Raw genomic sequence first — 15,213 nt, forward strand, 5'->3', positions numbered from 1 at the left:
TATAATTTTTTTTTGCAATTCTAGCAGCAACTGTGTAATATACTACAACTCCCAGATATCTTTTGTGTTTGTCGCTAGGAGACCAGTCTACAACAATCTGCTTCAGTGCTGGTAATGTACATTATATAGGCTAGTAGATTATATATTTGCAGAATGTAGCATATGTTGGTGGTTGATGTTGGATTAGTCCTTTTCATAGTTTTTTTGTTTTTCTCAGGTATTTAGACTAAAAATGGCTGGTTTGGGAGTCTACAAACTGGACAACGGAGAAAGTTTTCCTACGAATTGTTTTCCTATAAGGTCATTTCATCAGAGTAAAGAAGGTATAGGCATAGACACTCTTCTATTATATTATGCTATTTTGTACAAATATGAACAGTATTAGTGCAAGTGTAAGAATATGGAACCTAGTTATATCTCACAGTGTTTACAGGTTAGGTCAGGAAAAGGTCAGAGATGCCAATTGGCTTATTAGTTCATGATACTGAAGGGATTTTGGTAAAATACACTGAAAATTGGGGGGGAAATAAAAAAAAAAAAAAAATGGAATATGTGGTCGGTCAGATTTAAGAAAAGATATTACATATAGTTTGCATAAAATATTTCTCATCAAATTTCTCATCAAAATGTGATTTCATTGTTTGTACTATTCAAATAAGTTTGTAATTACTAGTTTATATAGCTTAAATGTGAGCAATTCTAATAGTATTAACAGCAGTGCAGCGGTAATGTGGCTGTTGCAGATCACCAGCGACTGGGGTTCAAGTCTCAGTTACATGATCAATTCATGTTGGATGTACAAAAACAAGTGGTGTTCATGTGACTCAATCCCAATCGTTTGGAAACAATGTACGCACTTAAGTAAATTCAGCAAGCCTTTTTTTCAGTGTATCCACACCACAACAAAAATTTAAATCATCATCAGTTTGATATTATATCCGCACATTGCACAAGAGACGAACGCTGCATGGCTTATTTTAAGAATAACTAACAGACCTTCATGAATAGCAAATTTCTTGTGTAAGTGCACCTACGAATGATTTACGAATAAATCAATTCATATCCATTTTGATAAATGAAGCCCATCGTTTTTGTCACTAATAGAATAGAGAACAGAATTCTCTATCAGAATAGAAAATAATAGATTATAACTTACTTGTTATAGACAGAAGTCGTCTTTGGTCATGGCACTACAAACAATTTATTCATTTACAAAATAGTGCTGTGCCAACTATTTATGGATTTGCAACATACAATAATTTCCATCAAGCACATGGACAAAATGAAGTGCTGGTAGTGAGTTCTACTTGGAGTATACGTTAAGTTGAGTGACTTTCTCCTTATACCTGATTCCAGTAAATTCTAGAGGGCTGCTGACCTTTGTGTGAGAGTAGAGTGGTGTACTAATACTTATGTGTGTATGAAGTTATGAAATGTAGAACCTAGCACTACACAGCAGTTCCTAAAGTCTGGTCCAGACTAGGCATTGTTACCTTAAGACCTGATATGGAATTATCAGTTAGGATTTGGCAAGCGGATGTGCCTGGGGTGGTGGCTAAGTAGGGTTAAGACTTATAAAGACCAGTAATAGAATATCGTTGGTGTAAGGGCTGGTGACCCCGAATGGGAATGGAACACTGGTCATGGTGTTAATGACCCAACAATGTAACCACTGAACAGGCTAGGCTGAACAGGCTAGGCTGGACTCAACTGCAGCGAAACTCCAAGAGACAGAGCTGGAATATAACAGAAAAATTCTTTTATTCAGAAAGATTCACCAAAAGGGCAATTCTTTATTTCTGACATAAAGAAGTCGTCTTTGATCATTGCACATCAAACTAATTATTGAGTTATTTTAAAAATTTTATATAATTATAATTAAAACAAATAGAATTTCTATCAGGAATGCTAAAAAATAAAACTGGTAGTGAATAGTCTGGAAATAGACACGAAGATGGAGGAAGTCACTTGTATTACTGTAAATATCAACAAAAAAGATTTTTAAAAAAGAAGTGTGTGGGTGGGTCAGACGATCAGACGATCAATGGCGATCACTGATCGGTTACTAGGAACAATGGTGATCAATGATTACAAATAATGATGATCAGTGATTAGTCATTGGAAACAATGATGATCAGTGATTGGTCATTGGGAACAACGGTGAACAGTGATTGGTCATTGGAAGCAATGACGATTAGTGATTGGTCATTGGGAACAACAGTGAACACTGATTGGTCATTGGAAGCAATGATGATTACTGATTGGTCATTGGGAACAACGGTCAACAGTGATTGGTCATTGGAAACAATGATGATCAGTGATTGGTCATTGGAAACAATGATGATCAGTGATTGGTCATTGGGAACAACAGTGAACAGTGATTGGTCATTGGAAACAATGATGATCAGTGATTGGTCATTGGGAACAACGGTCAACAGTGATTGGTCATTGGGAACACAAATTCACAGAAATGCAACTCAGTCAGGCTTTACACACTACAGCTGGTTGGGAGTCAAATGAACCTGCTTTCTCAACTTGTATAATCAGCAACTGTAATGTGATCTGGAGGACCGTATCAAGTGTACAACTGTTACTGGAATCAGCTCAGAAAGTCACTAGATTTGTTGCTAGGCTCTTTTTTGAAAAGTCGCTAAAGAGGCCTAAAAGTCACCCAAAAAAGAGTCATTAATTTGGAAACACTGTTTGCCACCCACATGGGCAAGCCCCTTGTTGAGAAGTTATTCTTGTTTTCTCTTTAAAGGAGCAGGGCATTGGTTAATTGCCCACAGAGGAAGTGTGGAGGACCGACACAAGATCCTAAAGCAGCCAATATCAGAAGAACACTTTCGCACAGGACCGTCGGATCAGTCTGAGTGTGAAAGTCTTGCGCAAAGGAAACAAAAAAGTTCTGGAAACACTTTAAATGGACACATTTTGGTGAGAAAGACTGCCAGTTTTTGTTCATTATTCATCACATTATTCATCTAAAATACACTCCACATTTTCAGGTCCACTTATCATCCAGGTCACTTTTAGGAGTACAGTGACTGACTGTATGTGATGTGTACTGGATTAAAATGGCTAATGTTTGTACAATCTATGCTTTTATTGCATAGTCTATACACTGTTTAAAATTTGAACTGAATATGAAGTGTACTTCTCTTATTCGTCTCCAGATGGCTCTGCATTGTGTGGACAAACCGTCTGATCTCTGCTCTGTGGACATAAGTGAAAGAAAGCTGGAGTCGGTAGGACTGATGACTTGTCATTCACTGCATCTCTTTGGCTTTCACACACACGCTGTTGTGATTCGCAGTTTCTTTCTTTATAACAAGCCTCATTATCAGATCCAAAAAGATTTGGCTTTCTTAAATTTTGATTCCTCTGATCTAATTCATCCTTGTTTGGACAGGTTACATTAGAAGGTTTGGAGGAATTTGACAGTGTTGCTTATGTGAATGCTTCTGACAACTATTTAACCCTAGGTAATATGCTTTCACTTTTCATATCATGATGATTGCTAAAATATAATCACATTTTACACTATTTCACAATAATGAAAAAACATAATCAACAACAGACTGGAGTGATGAGGTCAAACATTACTTTCCTATAACAGCACGTTCTGAAGCACGTTCTACTTGTGTTGTTGCTAACTTCAGTTATTTGGCTCAGTGGAGTTTTGAAGGAATTGTTTTCTATCTGTCTCCTGTTGCTCTTCTTGCTGGTGCAGATCAGATCTTCTTCTGTATATTCTATTTTGAACATGTATGGTTGGATCTCAATACACAACTCAAAAAAAAAAAATCTGATCTGATGCATCATTCTGTAGCTTGAGTAATCCATTCACTTAATCATTTACAATAATTTACTTACAAAGCAAAGTGATTGCTTATTAGCAGTAGCAAGCTAGCTGTCTCACTTCCCTGAACATACTGTTATCTAATGAGCAAGGAAAAGCTCCCAGAGACAACAACTGGAAGAGAGGAACCACTCTCAAAAGGGAACTCTTCCTCATCCGAGTGACACCGGATAGTATGATTATAAAAAAATAATAATAATTTTTAAAAACTAGGAACAAAGAACAACACAGAGCACAGGCCATATGAGCTGATTTCAGATCAGATTTCAATCCAGCTAACCTGGGACACATTTGATTACAAGTGGAAATGCATGTGGCAAAAAAAAAAAAAAAAACAATCAACTGACATGAAATAACCAGATGTAAACTTGGCCATTGATCAAAACTGATCTGGTCTTTGTGTGATATTTTTAGAGGCTTTTAGCAGGTTTCCTGCACTGAGGGAGCTGGAGTTGTCTTTGAATGGCCTCAGCACAGTGGAAGTTAATGCTGTAGATTTTCCTAGATTAGAGGTAGGTCTTATGCATGGAATAAATGCTACTGAAATCAGAATCTGCCATGGTTAACACGAATGACATGAATTGCTGGTCTGAATAGGTTTATGTTGCATGGTGCTGGATGATAAGCCAAACTTTTTTAATGAAAATGTTGTTGTTGTTTTTTTTTTCCTGGTGCAGCTAGCATGATCTTGCAGGTTGGTTGCTTAGCGCAGGGGTTCTCAAACTTTTTGCAGCCAGAAACCCCTTTAACTCTAAAATAACTTTCAATAGCCCCCATAATCACAATCCAACTATTCCAATATTAGACTCCTTTTTAAATGACACAATATTTACAGACTTATTTATTTTTAATTGGTTATTGCGGTTTGGATTAAAACCCATTTAGCCAGTCATATAGGCTAATAATTATAAGAACCCTATTATAAGCATAATAACTTTGATAATAATGGATTGTGTTTAGCATTATTGTAACGAAGTAAAAAATATTTAAAATGGATAGTTTCGGTTCTAAAATTTGATTGGCTGAGCAGTGTTTCAAACCATTGTAAAATCCTTGATATACACACCACATTCACAATAAATGAATTCTGTATTAATGCAGCAGCTTTTAAACCTATAAAACCATTGTTCTTCAACCAAAAAGTCATTGTTCTGTCCATCCATCAGTCAGCCTTCCCCTATCATGTGACAGCTACCAACCTGGGACAGGTGAAGGCCTCACATTTCCCCTGAAACATGTAAAGCTAGCCAACTGCATCTTTTCTAACGGCTACTCAGGGCAGGATAACACACTAACTATCTGCACTTCTCAGTATACATGGACTTCACTCTAGTGTTGCTGTGATTAAGTACAACATCACTCCACCCAGAGAGCAAAGCCAATTTTGCTCCCATGGCTCCTGGCCACAGATGGCTGTGGCATTGTTGGTGTAAGGGGTGGTGACCCCGAACGGGAATGGAACACTGGTCATGGTGTTAAAGACCCAACAATGTAACCACTGAACAGGCTAAGCTGAACAGGCTAGGCTGGACTCAACTGCAGCGAAACTCCAAGAGACAGAGCTGGAATATAACAGAAAAATTCTTTTATTCAGAAAGATTCACCAAAAGGGCAAACAGACACAAAAAACAATCCAACCATAAATCAGCTGAATGTTAAGTCCAAAAAACAAGCAAAAAGGCACAAAGAGGCCAAAAAATAATAAAAGATTCCAAAAAGGCAAAAAACATAAAAGATGCCAAAAGTAAAAAAAAAAAAAAAAAAGGAGACAGCAAAAGATAAAGCACTTAGTGGCAAAGGCAAAAAAACAACAACCAGTGGCTAGGTACTCATATGAGGAACATGAAGACACAGCAGTGAACAAAGAAAGATGAGGTATAGTCTTGCAAATCGGGCAGGTGAAAACTATAACAAAGGTTAACAGGCAAGTGGAAAAAAAGGACAACACAAAGGCAGAATTTCTCCATCTAGTGACCAGAGTCTATACAGTCAAAAATCCTATAAACAGTTAGGATTCAATAAGGCCAACACCAATTATGTTGCTTAGCAACCAAAGCTTACTGTTGGCATATTATATTGCATGATGGAAGAATTGTTTATTATTAATGGTTATTAATAATGAATTTCATTATTTATTGATCACTGTATTTTGGCTGCTGGTGTATAAAAGCCATGCTTACGTAACCCCTTGACCACTTTGAGAACCACCGGCTGAGAAACAGCGTGCATTACAATGGTCATGCTAGTGAGTAGCTAAGCTACTCTAAGCTTTTTTTTTAATAGGCTGTGCTAAAAATAAAGAATAAGATATTCCCCTAAATTGTTTCCAGCAAGTTTCTGATAATTTTATTGTTTTTTTCTTGCACTAGGTCCTGGACCTGTCCTATAATAATTTATCAAGTGATGGTATATTAGCCATTGGCCTTCTACCAAGATTAAAGGTCCTCCATCTGACTGGAAATGATCTGCAGACACTTCCGCCTTATATGGCTGGCCCTAATACTCCCCATGGTGATCTGTACGTGTTGTTTATTACAGTCTACTGCTTTGTATTTAATGTCATATTTACACAATAAAACACTGACATACTTCATTTCAACAGGGTTCCCGAGTCCAGCGAATTGTTTCAGACTCTTGAAGTGTTGATGCTGGATCATAATAAACTGTCTTCTTGTGTCTTTAGAAGTCTTTCAAATCTAAAAAGGTTAGTTATTTCCATCACAATCATGCTGGGAATGTATTGTTTGCATTCCAGCTATTTTCACAGAAAGATGTCTTCATTTTTGCACTGATTTCAGGCTTCAACACTTAAATTTAGAAGGAAACTCCATCTCTGAAGTCCCTTATCTTCAGTCGATGCCACTGCAACAGGTGCCAGGTGCTTCAGATCTGGAAATAGTGGTCACCACAAAAGATAACATCGTGTTCAGTTAAATAATACTCCACTGGAAGACCTTAACTTTGCATTAATTCTTTTTTTTTTTTCCCCCACTCAGGCTGCTCTGATTCTGATTCCCGAGTGAACCAACAGAAGCATTTTAATATAGAGACTGATATGGAATCACCACAACTGGTATTAATATTATTGTACATTATATAATAACATACGTATATACATTATATAAGAAATCTATTTCATTTTAAGTAGAATTTCTGCTTCTGACTTGACTAAATTTTTAGGAGAATGAGGAAGATTTCTGTCCACCATTTCCAGAGCTTCGATATCTGAATCTGGCTAACAATAAGGTCTGTTTACCATCTGCTTCCAGCTGTGACAGTTTTAGTGTATAAAAAAAAGCAGTGGTTTAAGAGGAGTGGCAATTATTTATTTCATATTTTCCCAGATATTTGAAGAAGAGGCATTATTGGCTGTGGCATTATTTCCTTTGCTCAGCGAGCTTGTTGTCCACTCAAACCCACTGACTACAAAGAGGAGTGGTAAGCTCTCTATGTGTGCAGCTTTGTGTTTTTTTTTTTTGTCATGGTCATACTCAAATTTCTTAATGTTTTTTTCCTACTACTTTTATGTTTTAGGTGACCCACCAATTTTGACCTGGTTTCTTCAAGACAGACTTGGTATTAAAATAAGACATAAGAAGTCAGCAGATATTGTAAAACCACATGTTGTGCTCCCTGTCAACCCTAAAAGAAAGGTTATTTATCCATTTATGGATCTAATATTGTTTATTTTCATTATGCCAGGGCTCTGATGAATTCTCAAATCTGAATGGTCAGATGTTACTGGTTGATTGTGTATAACAGCAGGGCTGAAAGCTGCAAATCACAGGTTTATATTAATGTACTTGTTCTAATTTATTATCGTTTCTGTAGTAACAGCTTACACAGGGACTTGTATGGCAGGCAGTCCTTGTAATCTAAGACTAAGACTACAGATTTAAAAAAATTGTTATTTAACTAATCATCGATGAGTTTTCTGTGAGGTGACTTTATTTAATATTTATGTAAGTAGTCTCCAGTGTCAGTGGTTCGTATCAGTCAGATGTAAAGCTGTAACTTTAAGTTTTCCGTCATGGGAAAGTCTTCAGGACAGAGGACTTTGCCCTTTCCAGTTCCTCTGTAGCATGGCAAGCAAGTTTCTGTGTTATTCAAGGGAGAGAATAATGTAAGTTATAACAGAAACTAATTTATTCCACAGTCCACAGCATTAAATGTAACTGTAAAGAGATAAAAAGCTTGATGTGTCATTCTTTTAAAAATGTAGTTGTTGGCAAATTTTTGCAGTACAAAAGGAATAAGACTTTATGAAGTGCTGTTATTGTAAAATAATCAACTTCAAGGTGGTAACAGTAACTGTTCACCCTGTGGAACTGCAATATTACCACATGTCTCGGAGGCCTGAAGTCATAACATGGCTCCTCAGCTCTCCATGGAACTTTACTGCCACTTCTTTTTGCACTAATGTTCAATGTATGATTCAACTTTGACATGGTACCATGCATAGACTCATGATTAGTTTCTGTGTCAAATGACAGGATAGAGGAAACGTACTGGCTTAAACTTCCTAAATAATAATGCGTTCAGTTGCATCTTCAGCAATTTAAGGAGTATGCTTCTGAAAAGACTGGGGAGACTGAGGAGAAAACATTGCAAGCTTCATTTGAAAGTAGTGTTTTATCTGGAATTCAGACTTAACACAGAATAGGGCAGGTACATGTTTATTGCTTGAATCTGCCATGAATTACTTGAATACTGCAAGTTGAATCTGCCAATCATTAATCAAGTGACAGAACTTGATAAGTAGTTATAAGTGTAAATTAACCTCAGTGTTACATTGATCTTTTCCTCTTACAAATGCAGGTAAAAACTAAAATCCCAAAGGTGCTAAAGGCTTCCTTGGTCACAGCAGCCTTGTGTGCTTCAGAAATCCCTTCTACAGACAGAGGTACTGAACAAAATAACATACATCAGCCATCAGATTCGAAGTCCACTGACACACTGCTCCCCAGCTCCTCGCAAATCAACACTGAGGAGATGGAGAAGGAGAAAGTTGTCACTGCTTCCAGTGTATCAGAGCCTTTGGAAAGGGAAAATTCTGAAATCCACAGTGAGAGTCAGCAAAATGAAGAACCGTTCTTTGTAACAGAGGTATTTTATTTTAATTATACTATTACAGGAAATTGAACAGCAGAAACAGTTGATGTATGAGCAGAAGTATTTAATCACCTAATTAATTAAGATTAAAGCTTAATTGTGGGGAAGTGGTAGCTCAGTGGTTAAGCTGTTGGACTTCTGATCAGAAGGTTGAGAGTTCAAATCCCAGCACTACCAAGCTGCTACCACTGGCCCCTTGAGTAAGGCCCTTAACCCTCAACTGCTCAGTTGTGTAAATGAGATAATTGTAAGTTGCTCTGGATAAGATCATCTGCCAAATGCCATAAATGTAAATGTTAACTATATGGCAGATCAGGCAGAATGTTCCACCTAGGCTTGTTAACATCACACCCAATTTAATTCTCCATCACTATTTGATTTTTGGGTATATCAGTCTGAATTTCAAAAATTTCCACTACTGCTACTCTTATTTTCTTTACAATTCCCCAGGTAAATGAGTTGCTTGAACCTGAGAATCAGGACAGAACAGAGCAGATAGCAGACATCACTCATCTTGGGAGAAATGATGCAAAACAATACCCAGAGAAACTCCTTGGTTATGAAGCCCTATTAGATGATAATCTGGACTTAGACATGCCCAAGCCTGTTGGTAAGTGATGGCTTTATTAATCTGTGATGGTAAGGTAATATTTAAGGAGGTAATATTTATGGCTTTTTTTTATGGTTTGTCAGGAATCCAGCAGACCGTGAGCGTTCTGGAGTACACGCTGAAGAACCTGCTTGTGTACAGAGATTCCAAAGCAAATCTTGATCGTCTACAGAAACCATATAAAGAACAACCAAAAAGAGTAAAACTTTATATTCTTTAACTTTAGATTCCTGCACGTATTCAGTCTGGCACTGGCCGAATGTTGTGATTGCCTCACACAGTGAATGTCCTTCTTTGATCAAGTTGTTGCATAGTTGGTGAAATGGACTTAACCAATTCAGTTTGTAATCAGATACTGTCATAATGTTTGGAATATTTAAATATACTAATAAAAAGATATTAATAAGAAACTTTTTAGCTAACAGACCAGAAGTGACTCAATTAATCAGAGATAATTTCCCCACCAATGACCTTTACCTCAGGTGATGAGACAGACTGATGTGATAATGCAGATAATCAAAGTGAGAACCCTTACAATTTCCCATTGTAAACTTATAATTCTTTAAAAATTTGACAGTAATGGTGTTTCTCCATAAGTAGATTAGGTTATAAATGCAGAAGTAGGTGGGGGCCTTTCAGTGGAATTGGAATGAAATCTTTAAATAATCTCTCTCGTCACCCTTGGGGCTAACCAGACTTTAAAAGAACTTTAGTAAATTTCCTTTACTAAATAATACACCAATTTCAGTTCAGGAAAGTCTGTAGTTTTCAGAACTATGTGTAATAGTAAATGTCAAAATTGAACCATGTGAACAGTTTTCCTGCACCACCCATATTCAGGAGCTCTGCACAGGTCTGCACAGTTAAATCAGATGTCACTGATCACAGAAATCACCCAATTCAGATAGACTCCATCCCTCCAGGATGAAGTTGGCCGTCTTGTGCTGCAGCATATGACTTGTTTTTGCAGGATTTGCTCTTGTCTGGTCTGGTTTCTTCAAAATCTTGATTTACCAGAACTTGGCTCAATGGTGCCATCCAGGGGTTAAAGTGAAAGGGAGCTCAATGGAGATTAGCTCCTCCATCTTCAGTTTATGTGAAATCAAGCTGGGTTGAGCTCAGGTGCTTGATAATTTGATGAAAATATAGACCATAGCATGGCATTATGGTGATAATAATGATGATATAATATAAAGTTCATTTGACATTACTTTCCATGGTTTGAGGTGCTGGTGTGATGACTTAGATATTCAGTTTGAATGATGCGCAAGTCTTTCTAAGCTTCCCCTTTAGTGCACAACTAAAGAAGCAAACTTCAGACACCAAACATGTGTTGGCTGATTGACTACTATAGTCAGCTGTTAAATAAAAAGTGTTATGAATAATCAGTGCAACTAGCATTAATGATTTAAGGTTTTTTGCTTGCTTGTTTGTTCTGACAAAGTAAAATTATTCTTTTTCCAGACAAGGAATTTGCTTCCTGCAAAACCACAAAAACGGAAAGGAGAGAAAGTTAAAGAAATTCTCACAGAAATGAAGGAAAGGAAAACAATAAGTGAAGTCCCTTTGGGTAAGCTTCAGTATTTCTTCAGTATCTTTAGTTTACCTGAAGAATCGGATTACTTTTAAACTCCTGTTGCCAGTTAATTGTTTTGTTTGCAGGCTGGGGTTTAGGCATTTTGCATACATTGGATTGAATATAACTATTTATACCACAGTATTGTTGAATTCTTAATTTTGATTGGACAGATGGTGTTGACTAATTTTCTATAACAGCAGCAATTGCACAATCATTGGCCAATACAACAATTTGAAATGTCCTGAAAAAGATAGAAAGCACTGGTGTACTAACAACCAGACATAGCGCAGGTCAGCCAAGGAAAACAACAGCAGTTGATGACAGAAATGACATTGAGAGAGCTGTGAAGAAAAACCCAAAAACAATAGTCAGCCAGGCAGTGACATCACCAACTACCTCCACAGAAGTGAGACACCCCCCCAAACAAACAACGAGTTTATTCTAAAATGAATAAAACATTTTAATTGCTGGCAAATTCCTGTGGTATAAGCAGAATAAAACACTTCTGGATGTACTGTCATAGGAAAATAATCAACTTTAGGGTAGTAAAAGTAACTCAACTTCACATCAGGTTGCATCACGCCAACTTATCGTTGATTGTTTTTCTATAACAGCATGCCCCCCAAGTTTTTATTCTTTACTTACTGGTGGTTCTTGCAGTCATATTTCCATCTCTGGCTTATGAAATTTCAACACAAAGCTGCCACTTCTTTTCTGAAACCCACTGTAATGGAGAAATGATCTGTTCTTCTATCTATAATTATCTGTTCTGCTCTGTTCATCAAAGCTCTTCAACAAAGCTCTTTCATCTCTGTTCTAATCACTGGAGTGCATTTATAGGCATGGCGCCTGCTCTGACTAAAAAATAAACATGTCTTCTTACTTTGTGTTTTGAATGTTAAGGGTATAACCTCTGTTAGCTAATGTTTGTTGCATCAAGGAGAAGTGTTATGACTTGATCTGTCTCCAGCTTAATCAGAAAACAACTGAAAGAAACTGTAGTAGAAGCCTGGAAAATCATCACAATAGAAGAATGTAACAGTTTGGTGATTTCTGTAGGTTGCCAGCATGGGATGTGCAACCAAATATTAAGTCTTAGTCTTAAAGTAAATTACAGTAAATATCTGTTCCAGTACTTTTGCTCACGTAAAAATTGGGTGGTCTGACAAGAAAGGTGCCATGTTCTAAGTTGTTTAACACATCTAGATGTAAATCTCAGGAAATGAAAGCTGAATTTCTGATCTATTGTCTTATATTTATATTTTGATCTCAAACCCAAATGTCTTCAGTGTATAGTAAAAACAAATTAGCCTTGCCGTTCCAGTACTATCTGAGGGGACTGTAATTTGTTGAGTCAGAACATTTATGCTCCACGTTGTTGAATATTTATCTTGTTGCACCATCGGGCCTGGTCAGTTAAGGTTACACAAATGTAATCATGGCAGATCTGGAGACTGAACATGATTCAATAATAAATATGCTTGAGTCAGAGATGATCTGTTGGAACTCTTGAGAAATAGGTTTACTGGAAAGTGCTCTGTTTGGCATTGCAGCTGTTCTTTTATTATCTCATCACTTATCAGAGCAGTCAGTGTATGATGGACTAAGCTGGATTCATGGTGCACAGTTGTTATTACTATTTTGCTACGCTGAGAGCATTAGACATGTTGGACATCAGTACTTACAAGAAAACAAGGGAACAGTTATGACAAAGTTGTTGATTTTAGACCTTATTTTATATAAACTAATGTGATCATATACAGAATTTATATTTGTTATTTATTATTCTTGTTGTCCATTTCTTTACACAGAGAAAGTTCTTCAAGGCAAAGATATATACAAGAATGAATATGAAAAGGCACTGATATTATTGAAAGATATGAAGAGCAAGTACAAGATGATCCACTTGAAATCAATGGAGCAAGCAGCACAAATTGAGAGCGACTATCATTAAAAGGAACAATGGGGGAAAAAATCTACTAAAATAAATCAAAAGTTTAATCAGGGATCCATAAAACCATTTCTTTGCCTTTTATGTGTATTTTGTCGGTCCAACAACTTCTTTTTTTTCAAATTCATTTATACCACAGCGCTGTTGAATTCTTGATCTGATAGATACACCTTGGTATCACAAGGTGTTGATTTATTTTCTGTAACAGCAGACAATAGTGACAGATGCAAAGCAAATCATTTTCTCTTAATGTGCTCTTTCTAATACATTATCTTGTCTATAGTAATAACTCCACATAAACAAATTAAAAAAATGTGTGTAATTGTTGATACTGTGATGTTTTCTGTGAGCAGACATTTATTTAACAGTTTTAGGAGGTCTCTAGTGTCAGTACTTCATAACACTTAGGTGTAAAGCTGTAACTTTATGTTTTACTCCATTGAAAAGTAGCTTTAAGTTTTCTGACAGAATATTCTTCAAAGCAGGCTGCTTTTCATTTTGTGGTTTGTTGATAACATGACAAGCTGCATTTTTTTTTTGTCTAATTAACTTCAAGAGAGAAGGAAAAAGACCCTGGTAACAGCAAAACTCTTATATATTTATAGCTGCTATAATGTGATAGCAGCAACTTGTTTCACAGATGTTCCACAACATCAAATGTAACTATAAATGGATAAAATGTATGATATGTCTTTATACAATGAATAAAACATTTTAATTGCTGGCAAACTGCTGTGGTATAAGCAGAATAAAACACTTCTGGATGTACTGTCATAGGAAAATAATCAACTTTAGGGTGGTAAAATTAACTCAACTTCACATCAGGTTGCATCACACCAAGTTATTGTTGATTGTTTTTCTATAACAGCATCCCCCCAAGTTTTTATTCTTTCTTACTGGTGGTTCTTGCAGTCATATTTCCATCTCTGACTTTTGAAATTTCAACACAAAGCTGCCACTTCTGTTCTGAAACCCACTGTAATGGAGAAATGATCTGTTCTTCTATCTATAATTATCTGTTCTGCTCTGTTCATCAAAGCTCTTCAACAAAGCTCTTTCATCTCTATTCTAATCACTGGAGTGCATTTATAGGCATGGCGCCTGCTCTGACTAAAAAAAATAAACATGTCTTCTTACTTTGTGTTTTGAGTGTTAAGTGTATAACCTCTGTTAGCTAATGTTTGTTGCATCAAGGAGAAGTGTTATGACTTGATCTGTCTCCAGCTTAATCAAGGGCTCAGCGAGCGCAAATACATTCAAAGACAAAAAAAGATGCCTAGATTTTGGCTAGTGAGAAAGTTTTTTCTTTTGAGGACACAGAAAAGTTGACTTGAGGCTATATATAAGATTTTGAACTTAATATAGACCAAAATAGGACATCTCTTTTCTTTAGCGCTCATTTTTGTTCTGATTTTATTATGTATTGGTTTGTGGGGTGTGAGAGAGGAACACCAAGCATAAAAAGTAAGGCAGACTATATTAGTGAGATATATGAGATTTTATATACAGTCATAGGATAAATAGGAACACCTTTACCACTCATACACCACTGGGTCTTTTTTGAGTCTTTAACTATCTACTGGTGAGCCCGTGCCAGTTGTAACTTCCTGTTCTTAGATTCCAGGAGAGGAACCCAATGTTGTTGTAGCCTATCCACCTCAAGGTTCAGAAAAGCATTCTGAGATGTTTCTGAGACGCTTTGTCGCTCATTGCTTTTCTGAACCATGAGTTGGATGGGCTACAACAACATTGGACAAAGCATTCTGAGATGCTTTTATGCTTAACACGTTTGTAAAGAGTTGATATCTGTGTTACCATAGCCTTCCTGTCAGCTTGAACCAGTCTTTGACTCTGACCTCTCTCATCGACAGGGTCTTTCCACCCACAGAACTGCTGCTCACTGAGTGGTTTTTGTTTGAGTGTTTGTTTGTTTGTTTGTTTTTCACCCTATTCTATAGAAACCCTACAGACTAACACAAAACAGCTTGGCACCAACACCCATGCCACAAAGTCTACTCACTTATATTGTACTCTTGTACTCTTTGCACTATTCTCACTGGATTCACTTTCTAACAGAACTGCGTACTGGTCGGCGCTGC

The 15,213-nt window shown here is 36.7% G+C and overlaps 1 protein-coding gene across 1 annotated transcript; it reads left to right on the forward strand.

Annotated features, from left to right (window-relative positions):
• The first annotated feature begins 83 nt into the window (after positions 1 to 83).
• On the forward strand, positions 84 to 14,229 carry xrra1 (X-ray radiation resistance associated 1). The gene is made up of 18 exons (XM_053240009.1): positions 84 to 111; positions 218 to 323; positions 2,762 to 2,937; positions 3,177 to 3,248; positions 3,413 to 3,485; positions 4,277 to 4,374; positions 6,232 to 6,380; positions 6,465 to 6,566; positions 6,661 to 6,740; positions 6,859 to 6,935; positions 7,043 to 7,108; positions 7,207 to 7,300; positions 7,397 to 7,515; positions 8,681 to 8,968; positions 9,425 to 9,584; positions 9,668 to 9,783; positions 11,049 to 11,154; positions 12,975 to 14,229. The coding sequence occupies exons 2-18, from the start codon at positions 233 to 235 to the stop codon at positions 13,115 to 13,117; spliced, it is 2,010 nt and encodes a 669-aa protein (XP_053095984.1). The 5' UTR covers positions 84 to 111; positions 218 to 232; the 3' UTR covers positions 13,118 to 14,229.
• Positions 14,230 to 15,213: the final 984 nt, after the last annotated feature.

This window comes from Pangasianodon hypophthalmus, chromosome 15, assembly GCF_027358585.1.
Source record: "Pangasianodon hypophthalmus isolate fPanHyp1 chromosome 15, fPanHyp1.pri, whole genome shotgun sequence".
In the NCBI taxonomy this organism is placed as follows: Eukaryota; Metazoa; Chordata; class Actinopteri; order Siluriformes; family Pangasiidae; genus Pangasianodon; species Pangasianodon hypophthalmus.

Coding starts and splice junctions, on each gene's coding strand:
- xrra1 (XM_053240009.1), top strand. CDS start 233: ATGGCTGGTTTGGGAGTCTACAAACTGGACAACGGAGAAAGTTTTCCT. Junction 4,375..6,231: donor TAGATTTTCCTAGATTAGAG/GTAGGTCTTATG, acceptor TTCTTGCACTAG/GTCCTGGACCTGTCCTATAA. Junction 6,567..6,660: donor AGTCTTTCAAATCTAAAAAG/GTTAGTTATTTC, acceptor CACTGATTTCAG/GCTTCAACACTTAAATTTAG.